Source organism: Pipistrellus hanaki (genome assembly GCF_964339955.1).
Source record: "Pipistrellus hanaki genome assembly, chromosome: 13".
Lineage (NCBI taxonomy): Eukaryota > Metazoa > Chordata > Mammalia > Chiroptera > Vespertilionidae > Pipistrellus > Pipistrellus hanaki.
Window position 1 is genome coordinate 29,079,775 of NC_140515.1, and position 24,612 is coordinate 29,104,386.

The 24,612-nt window shown below is 43.5% G+C and overlaps 2 protein-coding genes across 4 annotated transcripts in view; one reads left to right on the forward strand and one right to left on the reverse strand.

Moving 5' to 3' along the window:
• Positions 1–24,612, forward strand: part of MKRN2 (makorin ring finger protein 2) — a 42,703-nt gene that overhangs the window by 7,451 nt on the left and 10,640 nt on the right. The window contains exons 2-9 of one of the 3 annotated variants that reach the window (XR_014796669.1): positions 7,398–7,526; positions 8,791–8,972; positions 10,140–10,441; positions 11,946–12,160; positions 13,997–14,107; positions 18,467–18,611; positions 18,985–19,210; positions 20,202–20,418. Coding sequence is in view for 1 of the 3 variants with exons in the window: in XM_084902627.1 (XP_084758753.1) it covers positions 7,398–7,526; positions 8,791–8,972; positions 10,140–10,441; positions 11,946–12,160; positions 13,997–14,107; positions 18,467–18,611; positions 18,985–19,122 (1,222 nt within the window). In the remaining 2 variants the exon portion in view is untranslated. Of the gene's footprint in view, positions 1–7,397; positions 7,527–8,790; positions 8,973–10,139; positions 10,442–11,945; positions 12,161–13,996; positions 14,108–18,466; positions 18,612–18,984; positions 20,419–24,612 lie in introns of those variants that run through there. The other 2 variants (XR_014796668.1, XM_084902627.1) reach the window with 2 other exon arrangements.
• The window catches only part of RAF1 (Raf-1 proto-oncogene, serine/threonine kinase), a 62,793-nt gene continuing 58,493 nt past the window's right edge, over positions 20,313–24,612 (reverse strand). The window contains exons 13-17 of the mRNA XM_084902586.1: positions 23,673–23,719; positions 22,337–22,455; positions 21,835–21,966; positions 21,567–21,701; positions 20,313–21,353 (exon numbers count right to left, since the gene is read on the reverse strand). Coding sequence (XP_084758712.1) covers positions 21,210–21,353; positions 21,567–21,701; positions 21,835–21,966; positions 22,337–22,455; positions 23,673–23,719 — 577 coding nt within the window. The 3' untranslated portion in view covers positions 20,313–21,209. The remainder of the gene's footprint in view (positions 21,354–21,566; positions 21,702–21,834; positions 21,967–22,336; positions 22,456–23,672; positions 23,720–24,612) is intronic.

The following is a 24,612-nucleotide window of genomic DNA, read 5'->3' on the forward strand; positions in this document are numbered from 1 at the left end:
TTCGCTGCTTCCCTGAGTTGGTAAGGTGAAAATGGACACACTTGTCTTGCTCCTAATTCTAAAGAAAAAGCTTTTAACTTTTCATCGAGTATGATATTAACTATTGGTTTGTCATATGTGGCCTTTATAATATTGGGAGAATGTTCCTTTTATCTCCACATGGATGAGACTTTTTAAAAAATCATAAATGTATATTTGACTTTATCAAATGTTTTCTATATCAACATGTTCAATGATTTTATTTATATGCTGTATTACATTGACTTGCAGATATTGAACTAATTTTGCATCCAGGAATAAATCCTACTTAGTCATGGTGTATAATCTCTTTAATGTATTGCTGAATTTGATTTTTGTTTTGTTGAGGTCTTTTACATCTATTCATTGGGAATATATTGACCTATAATTTTCTCTCTCTTTTTTTTGGGGGGGGGGGGTTGTCTAGTTTGGATATCAGTAATACTGGCCTTCGAAAATAAGTGTAGGAACCTTCTCTTCAATTTTTTGGAATGGTTAAGAAGGATAGATATTAATGATTCTTGAACTGTTTAGTAGAGTTCATCTGTGAAGTCATGTGATCCAGGACTTTTGTTTATTGGAAGTTTTTTGATCATTGATTTTGTTTTGATAGTTATTGGTCTGTTCAGATTTTCTATTTCTTCCTGATTAAGTCTTGGATGATTGTGTATTTCTAAGAATTTATGCATTTCTTTCAGGTTGTCCAATTTGTTCACATATAATCGTTGTAGTATTTTCTTATCCTTTTTATTTCTAGTTTGTTGGTGGTTATTTCTTTTTCACTTCTGAATTTATTTGGGGCTTCTCTCTTTTTTTCCTTGATGAGTCTACTTAATCGAATTTGTTTATCTTTCTAGAGAACCAGCTATTGGTTTTATTGTTTTTTTAGACTCTTGTTTCATTTATTTCTGCTCTGATCTTTATGTTGTTTCTTCTGCTCACTTTGGGCTTTGTTTGTTCTTTTTCCTAGTTCACTTAGGTGTAAGGTTAGATTGTTTATTTGAGAGTTTTTGTTTCTTGAGGTAAGCCTATAGTACTATGAATTTCCCTCTTAGGGCTGCTTTTGCTGTGTCCCATAGATTTGGGATTGTTGTGTTTTCATTTTCTTAAGGTATCTTTTGATTTATTTCCTGATCTCATTGTTAACTCATTCATTCATTGTTTAGTAGGATGTTAGCCACTCTGTGTCTTAAGGTGATTAGAGACTTTAGAGCATTTACATTTGAAGTAATTATTGATGGGTATAAAGCTATTGCCATCTTAATTTTTCTTTTTCTTTTTAGTTCTCTGCTTTTTATTTTCTTGCTCTTGTGTGTTGATGACTCTTATAGAGTATTGTGTTTGAATTCTTTTCTCTTTGTATTTTATACATTTCCTGTAGATTTTTGGTTTGTGGTTACTATGTGTTTCATATATATCTCTCTAGTTATGTTTATAACAGTTTATTTTAAGTTCATGGTCACTTAAGCTCAAACACACTCTAAAATCACTACAATTTTTGTTCACTCAAAATGTTTGTTTTTATTTATTCTTCTGTGCATGTGTTTGTATGTATCCCTTAATTTATTTTAATTTCACATGATTTTCCTACTGTTGCTTTTTAACCTTTGTACTAGCTTTATAGTTCACTAATCTATTGGTTTCATTGATTGCCTTTGAGAAACCCAGGACCCTTCAGTCTGCAGGCCAACGCTCTATCCACTGAGCCAGACCGGCTTGGGCTGAACCTCAACTTTTCTATTTGCATATGGGTATAGAAATAATAGTCCTTGGCATTGTTAGGATTAAATGAGATAAATAAGCAAAAGTGCTAAAGTATTGTTAGTACTGCTTATCAGAGCTTTTGTATTTTTCCTTATTTTATGTACGTCTCATAATATACTTGTTTGGTGACAGTGGTGAGAGGACATCTTGCTCAAAAATCTTCATTCAGATCTTTATGAGTTATCCCTCTTGAAAAGACAAGTTGTCAAAAACAACAGAGAAGAGCAGGGGGATGGGATCAAACAAGATTGGTCGTGAGTTGATAATGTGAAAGCGTGCTGGTATATCTTGAGAGTTCATTCTATCATTCTGTTTACTTTTGTATGTTTGAAATTTTTAAAATAAGTGAAAAACAGTTCTTGGATAAAGCTTTTTTACAAAGCAATCTCCTAAAAGGCTCTCACCTTCAGCCCTCTCTAATCTATCTTACACATATAACTCAAGTGGCTTTTTCTGAAAAAAGCCTGGGAAAGGGTGTGTTTAATAAGAGTAAACAGTTTGCTTTTATGACAGAACACTCATAACTTTTCCTCTGCTACTGTCTATTGTATATCTCTGAGAAACATGAGACTGTGGTTTCCAAAGCTGACTTGACTGTGGGCCCTTAATTGCTTGTTTTGAGTATGCATTCATAATATTACAGCTGCTACTAAGGTATCTTAAAGCACAATTAGGGTAATGATGCTTCAGTCTCATCTCTCAACAGGCCTGTTCTCACCCCTCTCCACCTTTTTTCTTGCTGTCCTATCTTTTGCCACATACTCCTCTCACCCACTGTCATGCCTTCTATTTTGTAGACTCAACTTGGGCATGACCTCCACTGAGACATTGCACCCAGCCTGATCACCCCCTAACCACTCTGCTGCCAGCCCGATTGATATCTAACTGCTCCCCTGCCAGCTTGTTTGCCCCCAACTGCCCTCCTTTGAAGGCCTGATCCCTCCCAACTGCCCTTCCCTGCTGGCCATCTTGTGGTGGCCATCTTGTGTCCACATGGGGGCAAGATCTTTGACCACATGGGGGCAGCCATCTTGTGTGTTGGAGTGATGGTCCATCTGCATGTTACTCTTTTATTAGAATAGAGGCCTAGTGCATGGGTTGGGGCCCTGAAGGGTATCCCAGATCAGGGTGGGGGTTTTCTTGGGGTGTGGGGTGGCCTGGGCAAGAGGCCTGTGATGGTTTGCAGGCCAGCCACGCCCCCTAGTGGCCTAAGCAGAGGCCTTGGCATCTGGGATTTTATGTATCTTCTATAATTGAAACTTTGTAGCCTGGAGCGGAGCCAAGCCTCCTGCTTGCTCCGTGGCTGCAGCCATTTCTGTTGGAATTTGTTTACCTTCTATAATTGAAACTTTGTAGCCTTGAGTGGAGGCTTAGGCAGGCAAGGGCAGGCGGAAAGCTTAGCTTCCTCCATGGTCAGGGAATCCCAAGCCTCCCTCCTGCTCTCTATGGCTGTAGCCATCTTGGTTGGGTTTATTTGCATACTTGCTCTGATTGGCTGCTGAGCATGGCTGGTGGGTGAAGCTGGTATGGTCAACTTGCATATTATTCTTTTATTAGATAGGACTAGAGGCCCAGTGCACGAAAATTAGTGCACTTGGGGTGGGGGGAGGGTCCGTCAGCCTGGCCTGTGCATTCTTGCAGTCCAGGAGCCTTCAAGGTATATTAGACTGTGGCTTAGGCCCATGAGAAGTGGGCCTAAGCCATCAGTTGGACATCCTTATTGCTGCCACAGAAGCAGGAGAGGCTCCTGCCACTGCCACTGTGCTGACCAACCGTCAGCCCAACTTTTGCCTGAGTGGCACTCTCCTGTGGGAGCACACTGACTACCAGGGGGCAGCTCCAGCCTCACCCTCCATCTCCTGCAGCCAGCAGTCGCCATCCCCTCCCTCTACCCCGCCCCTCTGATCGCCATCCCCTCCCTCTGCCCAATGGTGCCCACCTTGGCTGTCCTGGCACTGCCCACTCATAGGCCCCGCCCCCTACCAACCAGTCATATGTTTTCCTTTGGATCCTTCAGCATATTGAGCATATTTAAAAGAGCTGTTATAAGAATCTTTGTCACCAAAACCAGTTTGGCTCAGTGGATAGAGCGTCGGCCTGTGGACTCAAGGGTCCCAGGTTCAATTCTGGTCAAGGGCATGTACCTTGGTTGCGGGCACATCCCCAATAGGGGGTGTGCAAGAGGCAGCTGATCTATGTCTCTCATCGATGTTTCTAACTCTCTATCCCTCTCTCCTTCCTCTCTGTAAAAAATCAATAAAAAATATATATTTTCTTTCTTTTTTTTTTCCTTTATTCATATTATTACAGATGTTCCTCTTTTCCCCCCCACTCCGTTGCTCCCCTCCACCAGGTTCCCACCCCACCCTCTGCCCTTTCCCCACCCATCATTGTCCTCATCCATAGGTGCACAGTTTATGTTCAGTCTCTTCCCACACCCCCATCTCTCTTTTTCCCCCAAGAATCGTCAGTTCACTCCCCTTCCATACCTCTGATTCTATTATATTTAACAGTTAATATTGTTCATCAGATTTTTAAAAAAAAAAATTTTTTTTTTGTTTTTAGATTCACTTGTTGATAGTTACATATTTGTTGTTCATAGTTTTTCTTTATTTACTTTCTCTTCCAAAAGAACCCCCTTCAGTAATGCATATAATTCTGGTTTGGTGGTGATGAACTCCTTTAGCTTTTTTTTATTGGTGAAGCTCTTTATCTGGCCTTCGATTCTGAATGATAGCTTTGCTGGGTAGATTATTTTTGGCTGTAGATTCTTACTATTTATCACCTTGAATATTTCTTGCCATTCCCGTCTGACCTGGTTTCTGTTGAGAAATCAGTTGACAATTGTATGGGTGCTCCTTTATAGGTAACTACCTGCTTTGCTCTTGCTGCTTTTAATATTCTCTCTTTGTCTTTTGCTCTTGGAATTTTAATTATGATGTGTCTTGGTGTGTTCCTTTTTGGGTTCCTTTTGTTTGGAGTTCTGTGTGCTTCCTGGACTTGTAAGTCTAATTCTTTCACCAGGTGGGGGAAGTTTTCTGTCACTATTTCTTTCAGTATGTTTTCAATATCTTGCTCTCTCTTATCTTCTGGGACCCCCATAATTCTGATGTTGGTTCGCTTGAAGTTGTCCCAGAGTTTTCTTACATTATCTTCAACTTTCTGGGTTCTCTTGTCTTCTTGCTTCTGCGGAGGAGGGTCTTCTGGTTCTTTATATTCCAAATCTTTGACTTGATTCTTGCGATCTTCCATTCTGTTTTTAGGACTCTGTATAATATTTCTTATTTCAGTCAATGTATTCTTTATTTCTTGTTGATCCCTTATTATTTCTAATTGATCCGTTTTCATATCCTCATAGGTCCTGTTTATCGGCCTTTTCTAGGATATTCTTGAACAACCTTATAAGTGTGGTTTTGAACTCTATATCCAGTCGCTTTTTGTCCTCCATTTCTTTCATTTGTGATCTATTTCGTTGTCTCGGCATTTTCGCAGCTTCCCTGATGGGGCGGGGTTTCAGGGTGGAGCCTACAGCCTTGGCTTCCTTCAGCCACGTCAGCCACGCCCTATGCGGCTCCTGAGTCTCAGTGTTCCTTAGTGTCCTTCAGTACTCGCTGCAAGCACCTCTGAGAGTGAGGTGCACTCGAGTTTTGCCTGCTACCAGTCTAGTCTCTCCTCCAATGAACCCGGAACTGGGGTTCAGTTCAGTTGGAAGTGGGATTAAGAGCAGTCTGGAGTTTTTGTCTCCTTCCCGCCAGGGCAATCCCGCGGCACAGCCAACCGTCCCTTCTCTGCGTGCAATGTGCGCGCCTCCTGGGGCAATGTGCGCATCTTTCACCGCTCCCCTGGGGTTCCACCTTACAGCCCAGCTCCCTCTGTATAAGCCTGGGTCCCCAGGGTCTGGCCTAGAACTGGGGTTCAAAGCAGTCGGAACTGGGGCTCAGCACAGTCCGGAGCTTTTGTCTCCTTCCCGCTAGGGCAATCTAGCAGTAGAGTCAACAGTCCGTCCTCTGCGCGCAATGTGCGTGCCTCCGGGGGCTTTGCCTTTCGCCGCTCCCCTGATATTCCGCCTCACAGCCCAGGCTCCCTCTGTTTGTGCCTGGATCCCCAGGGTCTGGCCTAGAACTGGGGTTCAGCGCTGTTCAGTCTGGGGTTCAGCACAGTCCAGAGCTTTTATCTCCTTCCCGCTAGGGAACGCCAGCCAGGCAATCAGTCGCCCCTTCTCTCCGGCTCCGTCCTCTCCGAGCGCGCTGTGTGTCTCCATACCTTAGGCTTTTACAGCTCCTCTGCTTTTCCTTCGGGTTTTCTCCTTGCTTCTCGTTGTAGAATTTCCAGTTAGTTGACTTTCCTGTAGTTCTGGGTAATGTCCATTTTATATTTTAGTTGTATTTTATTGAAATTGTTGTGTGCGGCTGTGGTTAGGTGTTTACCTGTGCAGCCATCTTGGATCCTCTCAATAAAATATATTTTTTAAAAAAAATCTTTGTCCACTAATTTCATCATCTGTTATTCCTATTACTGACTAATTTTTCTCCTAGTTTTGGGTTGCATTTTTGCCTGCTTTTTGGCATATCTATTAACTTTTGATGAATACCAAATATTAGTGTTTTTGAGCATTTGGATTTTGTCTTCTTTCAAAGAGTATTAATGTGTGTTTTGGCTAAGATATTTTCTATTAGGGTATATCTAAAATACTCTCTACTTTAGGACTTATTTACCCTTAATACCTGGTGTGCCCCTCTGTGGTCTCTTTACTGTTTGCTCTGAGTATTCAATCCCATTTCTCTACTCTGATTGGACAGAATACGAATGCCTCCCAGTTATTCTTTCAGGGCCAGAATTAGACATCACAGTGGAACATTCACACACACACACACACACACACACACACACACGGCTCAGTGCACAAAATTTGAGCATGGGTAAGGTCCCTCAGCCTGGCTGACAATCAGGGCTGATTTGTGGGGCCCCCTCTGGCACCTGTCTAGGCTGGGCTGGGGGCTGCTCTTGCAATGAGCATCTGTCCCCTGGTGGTTAGTGCTCGTCATAGCAACTAGTTGTTCACTGGTTGGGTCAATTTGCATATTAGGCTTTTATTATATAGGATAGGATACATAAATCTTTTGATGCTCACCACAACCCAATAAAATGGGTTGTATGACTTTCATTTTGTAGATAAAGATAGTGAGGCCCAGGGAAGCTGGTTTTGTGACTTACTCATAGGTGATAGGCTGGATCTTGGGCTCAGGTCTCTGACTCCATTATAACCATACCATGTAAGCTCCATGAAAAAGAAGGAGCCGTATTTTCACAATTATGAAGTGCACATTTTACACATGTAACTCAAATCAAGAGGATGTATCTTAAAATTGAAAATTTTGGGGTCATTTTTCTTCCAGAAAAAATATTATGGAGTAATTTTTTCCCCTTGAATTACTTGTGGTATATCTAAAAATCATTATGTCTTAGAATCAAGGAAATATATCTCTAGTGCCAAATACAGCCTTGATGACATAATATGTACACAATAGATATTTATATGCTAGGTTATAAAATATGTTGATTTTATACAGCAAAGTATGCTTCTAAAAGTTTTATGCCTCTGCTTGTCTCTTCAGGTATTTTATGCATGGTGTGTGTCGGGAAGGAAACCAATGCCTGTTCTCACATGACTTGGCAAACAGCAAGCCATCCACCATCTGCAAGTACTATCAGAAGGGCTACTGTGCCTATGGAACTCGATGCAGGCAAGAACCCCGCCACTGCCCCAATTGTTACACTGGGTTAAATATTATCTAGGATTCGGATCCTTTATTTGGAACATGGATCTTGAGGGGAAATTTTAAATTTAAAAGTAATATGACAACATTACAAAAAGTATGGCAAATAATTTTGAAACCTCAATTTCAGTACCCAAAACTTAATTTTTCAGAATCACTTTTCATGCTTCATTTTTATAAGTCTCTAGTTATAAAATTGCACCCATGGTATATATAAAATTTTATATCTTGCTTTTTTCCCCCCTACTTAACATGTCATAAGCATTTTCCTATGCTGCTATTTTATAATGTTACATAATGTTAACAGATCATCACATTAGAAATGTCACATCTGTGACTCCATTAGAAATTTAAATGACTTCCGGTTTTGCTTTGTTTGTTTTTTTTTGCTATGAACAATTATGTATATAGAATTTTCTTTTTATGCTGAAACCGGTTTGGCTCAGTGGATAGAGCGTCAGCCTGCGGACTGAAAGGTCCCAGGTTCGATTTCGGTCCAGGGCATGTACGTTGGTTGTAGGCACATCCCCAGGAGGGGGTGAGCAAGAGGCAGCTGACCAATGATTCTCTCTCATCGATGTTTCTAACTCTCTATCTTTCTCTCTTCCTCTCTGTAAAAAATCAATAATATATATATATATAAAAAGAATTTTCTTTTTACCACTGACATATGTAGGCAACTTTGTAACTTCTAAAACAAGGAAATATTTCCAAATCTGTTCCTGTCCTTTCCTAATGAATAGCTGCTCTGTTTTTTCCCGGGTTGCAAAGCCCTTCCTCTGGCTGCCTATGGGATAATGGCAGTTGGCCCACCTTGCCCTACCCCTGCCAGTGATGCCCCAGAGAGACAGCCAGGAAGGCTGGTCTCCAGCTGTTACACTGGCCATTGTTAACATTGTATAGACTCCTGCCCGAAAGAACGCTGGATTGGATGTCAGGAGATTTCAGTTCAACATCTGTCAGGAATTTTCAGGGTTTCTTTTTGTGTTCTGAGGCAGTATGTCTGCCCCACTCATGTCCTACAAAGACACTTAGGTGAATTTTCTACTCACTCTGAATTGCCAGGCAGTTTTTAAAATTGATAAGCCTTTTATCAGTTAAAATAAGGGGAGAGCTTGTTTCATTCTCCACCTCTGTAAATGGAGCAGAAGGAAGGGCTTTCTGCATCTGGGCAGTGTGGGAGACGTGCTTGTAGTGTGTCCATAATGCATCTGCTGTGTGTTTTGTTTAGATATGATCACACAAGGCCCTCTGCTGCAGCTGGTGGTGCTGTGGGCTCCGTGCCCCACAGCGTGCCCTCCCCGGGCTTCCACAGTCCTCACCCTCCTTCCGACCTCACTGCGCCTATTGTGAAAACTAACTTACACGAGCCTGGGAAACGTGAGAAAAGAACATTGGTACTTAGAGACCGAAGTGAGTGAGCGGAATCCTTTTGTTGTCTCATTCTGAAAAGCAGTCTTGTCTTTTTTTTTTTTTTTTTTTTTTTTTTTTTTTTTCATATTCCTTTCTGGTTTTCTCTTGACAAGAGAGTTGCTGACCTAATACCCCTCCAACCTGTCTGAATGCAGAGTATTCAGATGGTGCATTTGGCCTTGTGCCCACGGCTGGGCTGAACCCTAAGTTTGGCCTGGCAAAATATAAACTGACTTTTTTGTCGGCTTGTTAACTACCATCTGCACAGGTTGTTGCCCAATTCTGAGGAGCATCAAACTGTTCATGTCAAAGCTATGTATTTTGATAAAGAGCATGTATCACTCACTGTTTTACCCCTTGGTCAGTACATGGTCTTGGTTTTTATGGTGTTTGCCATTTTAGGTTGCACTTTTGGTAAAAAGAATGGCATATTGGGGTTTGGGGAGTGATCTGTACCCTGGAACAGGATTTGGGCAGAAAGAAAGCTAAAAATCATAAAAGTTGTTTTTGTTGGCTGGTTCTCATCTGGTGAAGGGATTTCTAGATCTCGGAATGTGTGATTTTAAGATAGGCAGATTCCATCCTAAGCAAACAAGTAAGTGATCCATTAAATATGTCCTCTAAAAAGGGACGTGTGTAATGGGTGGGGAAGGGCTCCAGGGTGAGAAGAGGAGGCCGTAGGACAAGTTTCAGGTTTTCATTAATTCTAATTCACTTTAAAATGATACATAACTTTACGGGTATAAAAGAAAACACTGTATTCTGTTGACCACATTCTAATTTCCCTTTGACTGACACACACACACACACACACACACACACACACACACACACACTGATATATATGTTTTTGTATTAACTGGTCCAAATGTTGACATTTCTATACTTGCTATTTTTAGAAAGCAACTTTAGTGTTCTTTTGTATAAGTATATCATGGTCTGTTATGCTATTTCCTTGTGTTGCTAACTATGCTTTTAAGTTAATGTCACTATGAGCATTTTATGCTATTTCTTTTATTTTTCTCTCTTGGCCTGTTTTTTCCTATATGTTCCAAGAGTGAAATTCCCAAGGTCAGAGTTGCTTAATCTGCCAGGTTTTGACTAGCTGCTTACCAGAATGGTTGGGCCAGTTTTCATTTATGTGTGTGCTGTGTGTTTTGTTTTAAGATCTCTGTGGCATGGATGAAGAAAAGGCTTGCCCAAGTGTAGTGAATAATCCAGGAGGCAGTGACGCCCAGAGTAGCCCAGAGATGAGGCCGAATTCCTACCTTGATGCAATACGGAGTGGCCTGGATTACTTGGAAGCCAGCAGCTCCTACAGCAGCGAGGAGCAGCTGTGCCCCTATGCCGCCGCCGGGGAGTGCCGCTTTGGGGACGCCTGTGTCTACCTGCACGGGGAGATGTGTGAGATCTGCAGGCTCCAGGTCCTGCATCCCTTCGACCCAGAGCAGAGGAAAGCTCATGAGAAGGTAAAGTTACAAGACTTCATGTGAACTCATTTTAAGAAATTTGAAAAGCACTATGTGACAAAATTGTTGGTATTTCTGCAAGCATCTGACTGCTAATAATACCTGTATTATGTACCTGGCATATTTACACCCTATTTTCAAGTCCTTTTCTGTTGTCACTTGACAATTCTTGATTATCCTATATAATAAAAGGCTAATATGCAAATTGTCCCCATGGGTGGGAGTTCCACCGACTGGAAGTTATATGTGCACTGACCACCAGGGGGCGGCACAGAACATGGTGGTTGTTGGTAATGTGGTGCTGGCAGCAGGCAGCGTGGAGGTGCTGCTGGCCCAATGGGCCCTTATGAGAGTTGGGACCACGGCGGGTGGTGGAGCAGGTGAGCAGGTGCACCAGGCCAATGCAAGTGCGAAGGCAGACCCCGGCTGGTGGAAGCAGCAGGCAGCTGGCAGCTGCTAGAGACCCTACCCATGCATGAATTTTGTGCACTGGGCCTCTAGTTTAGAATAAAAGGAAAAGGAGAGATCTCAGAAGCATAAAGCTATGCAAAGTTCAGAAAATAAATCCAGCCTCAGGAGCCTGGTGTGTGTGTGTCTGTCACACACATCACACACACACCCTTCCTCCCTAGGTTTACATGGCATTGTGGCTACAATCTAGCCAGGCTGAACCTGGAGAATTTGAGGGGCCACGTGTTGGAAGGGGCCTTTCAGGTCATTAGGTGCCAGTGTAGGAGGCACTGCCTCTCAGTGGGCCCTGTGCTCGAAGATGGGTGAGAGAGGGGAGGAGCCACAGCTGTGTGTAGAACCCCTGAGGAGCTCCTCCCTGGATGTGGAGGTCGTGTCCGCCACTCTCCGTGTCTTCCCAGAGTGTTCAGTGAGTGCAGAATTAGAGCTCCTCCCAGGTGTGCTGAGGTCTGTGCTGTTCGCGTTGACTTATCTCCCATCTGTGTCCATGTGAGCGCCGGGCAGAGCCGAGGTCTTTGTACTCTTCTTGGACTGTAATGCCTGATACACAGTACTGGTGTCACCTGCTTCCTGAATAAATGGATTCATTAAATAGTGTATTCTCTGCTTACCTCTGACTCTGTACTGCCAGCCTGATGTTTTAAGTTAAGGATTATTTGGCGTTTCTGGTATCGGTGTGGTTCAGAGTGAGGAAGGCTGCCTAGAGGGGCGAGGGGACCAGGATCCCGGTTCTTGTGAACTCTGTGATCCCACACTGCTGCGCTAGCCTTTGGGACAGCCATGGTCTCGGCTCTAACTGGAAGTGACCGTATCATGCTAGGAAAGCAAGGCGCTGGGCCAGTGATGGCTTTAAGTCCTCTTTGTGTCCTGAGAGAGTGTCGTGTCTTGAATCCAGGGATTGCTGTACCTGCATAAAGCAGCCACAGTCTGAGTTCTTTCCTGGTCTCGATTGTGGCAGTGTGGCTGGCAGCTGCCCCCAGCTCTCCCCGCTACTCAGCAGCCCAGACCTAAGCTTTCCCTCCTCTCTGTACTTCAGATCTGCATGTCAACATTTGAACACGAGATGGAAAAGGCCTTCGCCTTCCAGGCAAGCCAGGACAAAGTGTGCAGCATCTGCATGGAAGTGATCCTCGAGAAGGCGTCCGCCTCTGAGAGGAGGTTTGGGATTCTCTCCAACTGCAATCACACGTACTGCTTGTCCTGCATCCGGCAGTGGAGGTGTGCCAAGCAGTTCGAGAACACAATCATTAAGTAAGTACAGCAAGGGGTCTTAGCTGTAGAAGGAAGGGGTGTGTGTTTGATCTGGAATCTTCTTCCATCCAAAGGCGTTTCAATGCAGAGATGTGCTGGCCCCGGCACATCACTCCCCTTCCTGAGCCCGAGTGCCGTTCCCTTTGATGTGTGGTAACAGTTCCCACCGAGCCTCGGGCACTGGAAGGACACGCAGCAGGTTAATGGCAATGCCTGTTTGAGCTCAGCACTAACAGTACAGGGGGCTGCCCTTCCGCCAATTGCCTAGTGCCTTTTTTTCTTTTTTTTCTTTTTCTTTTTTAATAGATTTTATTGATTTTTTACAGAGAGGAAGGGGGAGAGAGAGAGAGCTAGAAACATCGATGAGAGAGAAACATCGACCAGCTGCCTCCTGCACACCCCCCAATGGGGATGTGCACGCAACCAATGTACATGCCCCTGACCGGAATCAAACCCGGGACCTTTCAGTCTGCAGACCAACACTCTACCACTGAACCAAACCGGCTTCGGCTGCCTATTGCCTTTTTAAGCTTCATTTTTTCCATCTGTAAAATAGGGTTATTTGATGATTAAGTGGAATAATGGCATGTAAAACATTTCACATGTCTGATAAACATGATGTGCTCCATGAAGCCAGTATTGAAATATAATTGACATATGACAACACAGGATTCTTACGTTCTACAGTGGGACAAGGTGGGAGGGGGGAGGGGAGCTAACTCATTGCGAAGTCACTGCATGCTGTGGACTGTTTTAGAAATTTTTCACACATTAACTTATGTCTCAGAGACCCTACAGTCTTCCTCATTTTACAGATGAGTAAACAGGTATGAGCTCAAATAACTTGCCTAAAGTTACACATTTGTGTGGTAAAATAACAGCTTTATTGAGACAAAAGTATACAACTTAGTTTTTTTTACAGTATATTCAGAGTTTGTACAACCGTTAATTGCTACAATCTAGAATATTTTATTATCTCAAAAGAAACCTCTGTTTGTAGTCCTTGCCCACCCCTCCGTGCTTCCAGGCCCTGGCAGCCGCTGATTTACTTTCTGTCCCGGGGACCATCCTCGCCATCTCAAACGGAGTCTTCTAGGATTTAGCCTTTTTGTGTCTGGCTAACTCTTATACATTACATGGTGTTTTTAGAGTGCAAAACATGTTATAGCATGTTCCAGTGCTTCATTCCTTTTTATGGCCAAATATCTCATTGTATGGATATCCACATTTTGTTTATCTATTCATCAGTTGATGGGCATTGGGTTGTTTCCATCTTCTGATTATTGTGAGTGGTGCTGCTATGAATATTCGTAGACAAGTTTTTTGTTTTTTTTATGGAAAACATGTTTTCATTTTTCTTGCGTAGATACCTAGGAGTAGTTGGGTAATATGGCCACTAGAGTTAACATTTTCAGAAACTGCCAGACTATTTTCCAAAGTGGCTGACCCATTTCACATTCCACTAGCAATGTAGAAAAATTCCAATTTCTCCACATAGTCATTAATACTTGTTATTGTCTTTATTTATGATTTTAGGTATTCTAGTAAGTGTGAAGTAATATTTTTATGGTGGCTTTGATTTACATTTCTCTGATAACTAATGATATTGTGCATCTTTTTCTGTGCTTTCTCAGCATTTCTCTAAAATGCTTACTCATATCCTTTGCCCACTTTAAAATTGGGCTTTTTGTTGTTGAGAAAAACATATTTTTAATAGTAAATATGTTGGTTAGGGAACATATAGAATGGTCATGCATTTGAGCAAAGGGTTTAGGGTGTAATGTGCACAGGATTTGAAACTTAATCTGTTCTATACTAAACTGATTCTTATTTCAGGTCTTGTCCAGAATGCCGGGTGATATCAGAGTTTGTAATTCCAAGTGTGTATTGGGTAGAAGATCAGAATAAAAAGAACGAGTTGATTGAAGCTTTTAAACAAGGAATGGGGTAAGTGCTTTGAGTTTGGGCATGATCCTGGTGCCTGCTTTGGTTCTTGTTTCGATCTTTGCCATTGCCTGCAGAGTCTCCTCCTTACCCCTAACTGAGGATGTGGTCTTGGGAGCCTGAGGCCACTCAGAATTTCTTCCTTCTCTCTGGCATCATGCTGGGCTTTGCAGATACAGAGATGAGCAAAGCCATGATGCAGTGGACTTGTTTCTAAGCTGAGGTCAACTTTTTATTTGTGATTATGTCACCCGAGCATATTTTTTTCCATTTATTTTTATGGAGTTGCAGGGAAGGAGTAAAGTGTGTTTGTCGGGGGTGTGAAACATTGATGTGAGACACATTCATTGGCTGCCTCCCACATGCATGCAACTGGGGCTGGGGAACAAACCTGCAACCCAGGTACATGCCCTTGACCAGAAATTGAACCAACAACCCTTCACAGACTGATGCTCTGACCACTAAGCCATGCCTGCCAGAGCAGATGTCTCTTCTAACGGATATGAGGTGATATCTTCTTGTGATTTTGATTTATATTTCGCTGATTAGCAATGTGCAAGCATCTTTTCATGGACCTGTTGGCCATTTGTATGTCTTCTTTGGGAAAACGTCTATTTAGCTCTTCTGCCCATTTTTATTTATCCCCCCCAAGTTAATATAACTTTATTGCAGTTTCAAAAAAGTGCATAGTTACATGTTGACTCTAAAATGTTTATTTCACTCATGATATCCTCATGAAGTCAGATATAACTGTTAGATATTGTATTTTCACTTCTATATTCTGATCTAACTTCACTAATAAATGAAATCGCTTCATAAAAAATATAAAGTACATAGGACATTGCTTTTCTCTCCACAAGAGCAAAGCACTTAAAAAATTATTTTTCTTTAAAAAGTCATAGTTAGACTAGTACTTTAAGTAGTAACAAGAATGTTTTGTCTTTATTGTTGAAAGTATTACAGCCTGGCTGGCATAGCTCAGTGGTTGTGTATCTACCTATGAACCAGGAGATCACAGTTCGATTCCTGGTCAGGGTACATGCTTGGGTTGCAGGCTCAATTCCCAGTGTGGGACATGAATGAGGCAGCCAATCAATGGTCCTCTCTCATCATTGATGTTCCTATCTTTTTAAGAAAATATATTTTTTTTAATTTTAGAAAGGGAAAGAAACATCAATGAGAGAGAACCACCCTCAGGCCTTCACCACACAATATTGTCTGTATCCATGGGTTATGCATAAGTTCTTTGGTTAATCTCATCTAGGCCCCTTCTCCCTTTCTGCCCCTTTTAAAATGGAACGTTCTTGTTGCTATTGAGTTATATTTGTTCTTTATATATTCTGAATATAACCCTCAGCAGATACAATTTATAAATATTTTGTCCCATTCAGTAGGTTGCCTTTGCCATGCAGAAGCTTTCAGTTTGAGGCAACCCACTTGATTTTTTGCTTTTGGTGTCAAATCCAAAAAGATTACTGGCAAGACAAGTGTTTAGGAGCTTATTTGCCCCCTGTAGTTTCTGATAAGTCAGTGGTAATTCAGATTGTATTGTTTCTCTGGGATTTCTTTTTTCCCCTGGGTTTCAGCAGTTATATATTTTACGAAGGAGTGTTTTGTTTTCATATTATGCTGCTTGTTGTTCTCTGAATCTAAGTTTTGTCATTCACCAAATTTAGAAAAGTTTGGTCACCAAATATTTCCTCTCCCTTCTTCGTTTCTGGTTTCTTCTAGTTATCTTTCGGTTCTCCAGGCCAGGACTGAAGTTTTCCATGGCAGTCTTAGCCAGCCTTCATAGACACACCCAACTGTGGCCTACTCTTGACTAAAAGCTATTTTTTCTATAAAGATAACCTCTTTGCCCTTCCTCCTTCTTGGTGTCTAATCTCTTACAGAATCCTCCCACTGCTGTTCATTCTCCAGTACTTTCAGGTGTTTTAAAAATGTTTGTTTCTAGATACTTGCAGTTGGGCCAGGTCTAGAAGCTTACTTGATAAAAACTGCTACCTATAAGTTCCATTTAAAAAAATAAATAAATAAGTAAATTATATATATATATTATTGATTTCATAGAGGGAGAGATAGAAACTGATGAGAAATCATGGATTGGCTGCCTCCTGCACGCCCCCTAGTGGGGATAGAGCCTGGAACCCAGGCATGTGCCCTTGTCTGAAATCGAACCCAGGACCCTTAGGCCCACAGGCTGACAGTCTATCCACTGACCCAAACCGGTCAGGGCTATAGGTTCCTTTTTAAGTTGTACATTGATTATGAAAGGCTTGTTGTTTTCCTCATGTGATATTATCATGTGTCCACCAGAGGGCAGGAGTGGCAAGGCAGAGGGTAGGAAGGTCTGCTGGAATAGTCCAGAAATTCTTGTTCCGATCTTTCCTGGCCTCAGTTTCTATTGACTGTGTTTTTATTCATTCCACAAACATTTACCGATTACCCACTACATACCAGGCATCTTCCAGGTAACACCAATGGGGGCTATGGGATAGATTAGTAAATATAATTTCATAGGAAATTGCAAAAGGACAATTATGATACAGGTTTTCTGGTGATAAATTCCCAAGCCATATGTCGCAAGAGGATGCACCTGGGTAGGAGTGTCAGAGAAACCTGAAGTACGAATAGCCTCTCCATGTGTGTGAGAAGGTGGGGGGTGGGTGCACAGAAGGACATGGGTGCAGGGTGGTACACATTCTGTGTCTGGGGAGCAGTGGAAGTGATCACTGAGGTTGAAAGGGGTATGTAGAAGGATTTGGGAGGACCTACCACCACAGGGATAATGGGGGACAGACTAGAAAGAATCAAGTCAAAGGGGGTGGGGGGGACAGGTGACCTACTATTTGGAGATGCTCCTCTGTGATAGAGGTTGGAACCTAGTGGGAAAAGAGGCCAATTAAGAAATTGACTGACAGGTGGGTACTAGAGGATGGCACCTCTGAGGGCTTCAACAGTGTGGGACCTGACAGGACAGTCTATTGGGAGTTGCTCTGTAAGCAGAAGTGATAGTTGAATGTGAGTGCTGAGAACTAAGGGAGTGAGAGTGATCTGGAGGCTTTTGTCCTTGGTGACCAGAAGAGGCTGGAGAAAGAAAAGCAGTTATTTTGGGGGTAGGAACTGGAGAATAGTTTTGAACTAGATGTGTTTATTAAAGCCTGTGTCCAACTGACTCTGGTAAGCACACACTGCTTGAGAGTCATTTCAAGATCTCAGAACCTCGGGGGCGGGGGACCATGGAAGATGTCTGGTTCACACATCTCTGCTTGAGTGGACTCCTTGCCGCCTGTCCTGGGATCAGACCTGGTGGGAGTAGCGCCCAGGCAAGCAAGGCAGTTCCCTCCCGTCTGCACAGGCGCTAGGTGGAAGGGCCCTCCACCACCGGTCTTTCACTGGAAACACTGGAGTCGGGGTCCCCCTTGTCATCTGCCCCGGCAGCAGCCCACACTTGTTTCGGTGATTTGGCTTTATTCTGCAACTTCTCTTCCTCAGCACCCCCAGATAGCCCTCTGGGTTATGGGGCTCTCTTCCTCTTCTTTAACTTGGGATCATTTGTGAGAATTTCATTTTAGTAATGAGAAATGGGAATTCTGTCATTTTCCTCAGGAGCAGAGGTTCTTAAAACATTGTGGACCAGTAGTTTTATTGCTAGCTTTACCCAGTGGCCAGATAAGTTTCTATTGAACGAGTACAAAAAATGTTTCACATAAATGTTAAATACCCATTGCATTTTGAAATTATTACATGTTATTGCTTAATCCTTTAAAAGAATTCTCGTGATTGGCCACAAGCCTTAGAACAGAAAACATGAGAATTCTCATGATCCGTCTGCAATGTTTTAACATAGGGATCTGTGGCAAAGATTGGGGGGGCGGGGGAGGGATTAAATTTTGATACCTGTATGTTGTAGACGTGTGTTTTATGCATTTTCTGTAGCATATAGTTAAGAACCCCTGAGAGGATGGGACCAAGGAAAACTGGGATGAGACCTCTAACTTTAGGCAGCTGCTAAAATTCACCCCCATTTCCCCCCTCTGTGGCTCCTATCATTGCTGGCCCCGAGGATGGGAAGTTCCCTGGGTAGATCTGTTGGGTAGCCCAGCTTCAGCACCTTGAAGCCCATGACAGTTGCCTTTTTGGAGCACTGCAGGCTCAAAACAGTGGGCCACCCATGTAGGTCAAGTTCTGTACGAGGGCATGTGTCACAATGGGAATACCAGTATTATCCAGCTTGGAAATCAGCATCCCAACCTCTCTGAACTTCAGCTTCCCTCCCTGAAACATGAGGGTGAACCAGTCCTACCCAGCGTTGTAGGCCCTAGATTCTCCCACCATCTTGGATTTTTTTCTGTTTTTTAGGAAAAAAGCGTGTAAGTACTTTGATCAAGGCAAGGGCACCTGCCCATTTGGAAACAAATGTCTTTACCGCCACGCTTACCCTGATGGGCGGCTGGCAGAGCCTGAGAAACCGCGGAAACAGCTCAGTTCAGAAGGCACCGTGAGGGTAAGGACTTTGCTATCTCTAGTCAGGCACACTTACTTGTGTATACACACCACTGCGGCACTATCACACTGCATGGGACCCTGTCCTGTATACATCAGGTAAGACTAGAGAGATTGGAGGCACATACAAGAGCACGTGTGTACCAAGCCCACAGGGGAGAGCGAGGGCCATGTTTCCCTGGAGGCACATGTGTAAGGTTCCCTCCAATCGTGGCTACAACACTAACCAGAAATGAGGGGCATTTCTAGATACTGCTCCTGAGTTTTTCTCTTAATAGTCAGGGCAACCAGAAATAGACAAAAGAAAAATAAGCTCCTCAGCCTCCATATTGTCGTTTTTGGTAATCAGGCATATTTTCTGGCTATTTTTGCAGTTCTTCAATTCAGTGCGCCTCTGGGATTTCATCGAGAATCGAGAAAGCCAGCATGTCCCCAGCACTGAAGATGTTGACATGACAGAGCTCGGGGACCTCTTCATGCACCTGTCTGGAGTGGAGTCGTCAGAACCCTGAAGAGAGATGGTTGCCCCTGCATCTTGGGCTCCGCCAGCAGAGCCTTTCCCAAGTAGGGTGTGCAGAGCTTCCTTTACTGCAGCCCCAGGTAGTGTGCGGCTTGGATTGAGTGGGGTTGTTTTAACCTGGGCTCTCATCCATTCTCCATTATTACAGCCATGAGAAGAGTGAAGGATGTAAAGTTAACAAGTATATGGAATCACTACTTTATAGCTGATATCTTAGTTGCACCTCAAGCTCCTTGGGGGGTGGGAGGGAGGGGGACTAGCTAAACAGCCAGATGGAGTTTTGATTGATTGCTTTTAAAACAGACTTGGCTCCTATCCTTCATGAGCTTTAGCTCCCTAGAAACTAGTCAACTTGCAGTTGCCACTAAAGCAGATTTCTTACCAAAGGATTCTTCATCCCTAAAAATGATTCCTTATAGTGAATTTCCATAAGACTTTGTGTGTGGTCAAAACCTGATATATACAGGGCTTTTCCAGAAACAAAAAATGGGCACTGCACGCCTTAGTGCCCCAAACGAGAGCAGGAGTCTCACTGCTCTATAGTCAGTAAGCGAATATAAACCTTCTTCCTTGTAAGGGGGCCTCGTAAAGTAGCAGGAAATGTGAGGCGGTAGATCAGTACAGCCCCTCATTTCTGGTTAGTGTTGTAGCCACGATTGGAGGAAACCTTACACATGTGCCTCCAGGGAAACATGGCCCTAGCTCTCCCCTGTGGGCTTGGTACACACGTGCTCTTGTATGTGCCTCCTGCCCAACCTATCTAGTCTTACCTGTAAAAAAACCTGGTCCAGACCCATCAGTGGTCCTAAGCATGTCTTTTTATCATCAGTTGTGATTTTAATGGAAGGAGCATAATGTTGTGAATCAGAACAAACTCACTCTAAGCCTGAATTTACCTATTTTTATAAACAGTTATAGATATCAAATATTTTGTAAAATGCATTAAAGTGTGGGTAGAAAAAAAAGGTCTATTCTTACCCGAGTTTAGAGTGCTTTATGCATAATTTTTATAGTTAACTCTTTAGTGAAGGGTGACAACACAGGCAAAGGCTGAATTAAATTCATTCCTAGCAGAGGCTCTGGGCCCATTTCGTGCTTCTCGAGTCCTGTTCCAGAAGGGATGAACAAATGGAGAGTTCAAGCTGTGAGCTTAACATTACTCTAAAAGGAAGAAACAGCCAGTAAGCCTACATTTAATTTATTTTATTAAAATAACAATTGAGGAACCATCAGGTAACTTTTTTGTCAGGCGCAATAAAAACAATTAAAACCAAAATCATCAAGAAAACCTGTATTCCTGGCTTCCTTGCATACACATGACGACTGTTGAGAGACAAGGCTGACCAATGGCCCCACCCCATAGGGGCAGCTCCTGGAAGACAAAATTCAGCATGATGGAAGACTGCTCCCTGAGAGAGCGGAGACTTGGACGGGGTGGGCCGGCACCTCTTCTGGGAAACCATCCCAATGCATTGGAGCCCTCCACGACACAGGAAGGGTCCCCAAACCCAAGTTCCATAGTACCAAAGCAGACGCCTCTAGGCGGCCATGGTCTCAACAGTGCTGGGTGGTTTGGTGCATTATGTGCAAAACTTCCTGTTTGGAGCCACATCACTCGCCACTATCTCTGAAGAAAGTCCTTCCTGTGAGAAGCATTCCTTATAGGAGCTGATATTCAAAATCCACATGTCCCCCTGCCATGATGGCTGGTCTGCCTACCTTCATTTTCTCTCCAAGTGCTTTTTCTTGCCCTAAAAGTACTTGTCTAGCTGATGGCCAGGGTCCCAGATCATATATTGCCATCAGCAGCCACTGGTGAATCTGGAGAAGGCTCAGCTCATGAGCATGGAGGATGCAGGTAGGGAGCAGGAGAAACCAGCATGGTAAATGGCTTCCTTCTCCCCGGACCAGAAAGGGTAGAAAAGAAGGCAACATGAAGTAAGGCCCTGTGAGTAGTCGAAGGTCCTTAGCAGCAGCTTCTCTGAAAACAAGCTCTCTGCTCCCATAGAAAGGGAGCAGAAAGATGGTGCCTGCTGACTTCCCTTCCTCCCCTGGTGGCCTGAGCACAGGTGCAGTCAGCTAGAAGACAGGCAGTCTTGGGGACGTGGTCAGTGTGCAGGCATTGATGTCCTCGGTGTGGGCTGCCCGGTGCAGGGATGGCTCAGAGGCGCTCCTGTTGATTTTCGGTAGAGAGTGCTGGAGCAGCTCAATGGACGACAGGATCTGAAACAGCCACAGAAGGTCTCATTATGAGGGCCTTGGTGTTACCACAGCAGCAGCAGCTTTCAGTTAGGAATCCAGAGATGCAAGCTGTTCTCAGCCCACCTGTAACATTTTGTGGAGAACATGAGCCCTTCCCCCGCTTAACCAGTTACTGCTATGATACTAAACTCCTGCTTCAATTTAATCAGTTCCAGCACCTTTGACCTGTCTTACCTGGGGAAAAAGAGGCCTCTCTTCCTTAACTTTCTTCACACAGTCAGCTACAAGCCGCTTCATTGCTTTGGGGCAGTTCTTGTATAGCTTACTCAGGTCTGGGGAGGCATACCCGCGGCCCACCATGAAGATGATCTAAGGGAAAGAAAACAGTTGAGGGAATGCGTGATTACCACTGAAAGCAACTCCCACCCTCCAGCTGCACAGACTGGCAGGAGGCCCAGAAGCTTCCACAGCAAGTGAGGCCCTTTACTGGCAGTACACATACCTGATCGCGGTTGTTGATGTGGGAGTAAGGGAGCTCCCCTGTCATGAGCTCGTACAGCACAATGCCGTAGGAGTAGACGTCAGACTGGAAGCTGAACGGGTTGTTATCCTGCATTCGGATCACCTCGGGGGCCTACAGGACAAAGGGCATTCCTCACCGTCTGCACCCAGCACTCCCAGGGGCCCAACTCTCCCTCCCATTGGGCACGAGAGTCCTGTCCTCTGTCCTCTGTCGCTCTTCCCTAAGGGCCCCTGACACTTCGAGCTCAGAAATCCTAGTCTCTGGGATCTAGCACTTCTTTTCAAGCTCTAAGCTTGAGCATGGTTCTGATCACCAGCTTCTTCCAGGAAGCCCAAGTTCACCCCCGGCTGTCTGATAGAGGAAGCGTCAGTGAGGTGGCCTGGACTTTGGGGGAGATGTGGAGAAATGCTTTACATTTTGCACAGACATGCAGAGCACCCCTTCTTCCCTGTACCCTCCTGTGGGAGCCATGCCGCCTCACCATCCACAGGATAGAGCCGGTGGGTTGTTCGACCTGCTGAGAACCACTCCAGCGTGACTTCACTGTTGCCAAACCAAAATCTCCAATTTTCACCGTCAGGCCTTCATGGAGAAATATATCTCAATGCTTGTTAAGGACTCTGGTTTCAAAACACTGGTCAAGTTAATTTTGAAAAACTTACCAAAATTCTTACTAGCATAGCATCTCTTCACCTCCCATTTGCCCGCAAGCCTGCTTTGCCCTGGATTTGCTAGGGTTTCTAAAGTTTTAAGAAGTACTTTTGAAATGTCCCTTCTTCCAGGAGGCATGGAAAATATCCTTGGAGTGCAAAATTATTTGGCTCCAGCCCAAAACAAGGCTTAGCCCCTGCTGCTTCTCCCCATTTACACATCTAGGTGCCAGGTTCCTGGCCTGTGACCTTCCCACATGATGTAGGTGTCTGAAACCCCAAGACTTAGAGTGCAGGTGTGCCTCACAGCTGTGCATGGCCTACTGTTATTGTTTCTCCCAGTGTTCTGCCCTCAAATGGCACGTGAATAACAATAGAGCAAATTACTCAATAAATACTGAATGTCCTAAGACATTTCTTATTAGAACAGGTAGCACTTGATTTCAAAATCAGAACCATTTGACTTCAAAATCATTTCTGGGTAATCAGGCTGTTGAAGGCTGCCTTGTGATCTGCTGATGCCCAGTAATTCACCTTAAAATCTGTGGTATCTGCTTTCATGGCATAATGTATTGGTCCCCAAAAAACCACTACTAAAAAGTATCCCATACCTCAGACACGTACCCAAATAAGCTATGTCCCATAATCAAACTCAATACAACTGTCATGCCTAAGAAGCAAAACTGTCAGCTGTAATGCCACCCTCCTCTCCAAGAAAAAGGGTGGGAGAGGGAGGAAGATGTGAAATCACATTTCATGCCCATTAGTGTGAAAAATGCCTTAATTATTTCTACAAAAGCACATTAAACCTTTAAAAGGGGAAGAGTTGATTCTAAACCTCTAAGGAAACTATTTCTGTACAATAAGACAATTATAAGTAGTAATTTTGAAAATTTTACATTTGGCTTCACCTATGTTCTGACGAGATACACAGTATCCACAAACTAGGGGAAAAGACAAAAAAGCCCCCCCCTCCTTTACCCCCAAGTAAATTTAGTAATCAACAGCTTAATAAAACTATACCTATTTCAAGCATAACCCACACACACATCTCACTCTTGTGGAATCCTTTTCAAGGTCACCTTTTGCTGAGATAATGTTGAAATGAAAGTCTCCCCTGTTTTTCTAAATTGATAACTAAGCAGTCAAACCATCACCAAAGGATACTGTTGGATTTCATGTCTCTGTGGATGATGTTCTTTGCATGCAAGTAGCTGTAAAGGGAAAACAGTTTAAGGGGCCTGGCTAGAAAGCAGCTCCCAACTACTACTAAGAAGCAAACCACCCGAAGGCCAGGCTCCCAGTGGAGCTACGTTTGGGGCTAGGCCCTGTGATGGTCAGGCTGGGCCACATCGTGCCTCACCATGAAGGTCACGACTATAGCAAAATGGAGGGACTCTTGAAGCATCTCTTTTAACCAAAAAGTAATTCTCACAACCAAAATATCCCTTAACTGATTAACAAATAAAATGCAGCATATATCTGTATAATGGAATATTATTCAGCCACAGAAAGGAATGAAGTACTGATACTATAATATGAATGAAACTCTCAAAAACATTATTTTTAATGAGAGCAGCCAGACACGAAAGATCTCGTTATTGAAACTGGTCTAAAATAAATAGTGATGGTTGCACAACTCTGAATATATTTAAAACACACACTTTAAAGGGGTGAATTTGATGATATGTGAATAATATCCTTAGTTTTTTCCTAAAAAGTAATTGTGACTAGTTATTTCCTAAAACGTAGGTAGAAATGAGCTTTTAAAGCACAGCTTAGCTTAAGCTCCCAGGGATGTGGTGTGTGAGGAACACACGCTCCTCCACATAAGGTACTTCCGAGGAAACGTTTCAGAAGCACTGCTCTGGGCTCGCCAAGAATGGAAGGAATAAACACCTTTCACAAAGAAATGTGTGAAACAGACACAAAAGGGTGGTGTGTAATGGAGATGCTGAGCATGACCTTTTAAGCATTATCCTAAAAGTGACATCTGATACCCACTCCCACAGCTGTAAGGCTGGGTGGCTGGATTTTAAGGGCAGTGGCTGAAAACAGAATCCGAGTCCCAAGATAGCAGCCTCAACTTGGATGAGGAACATGAAAG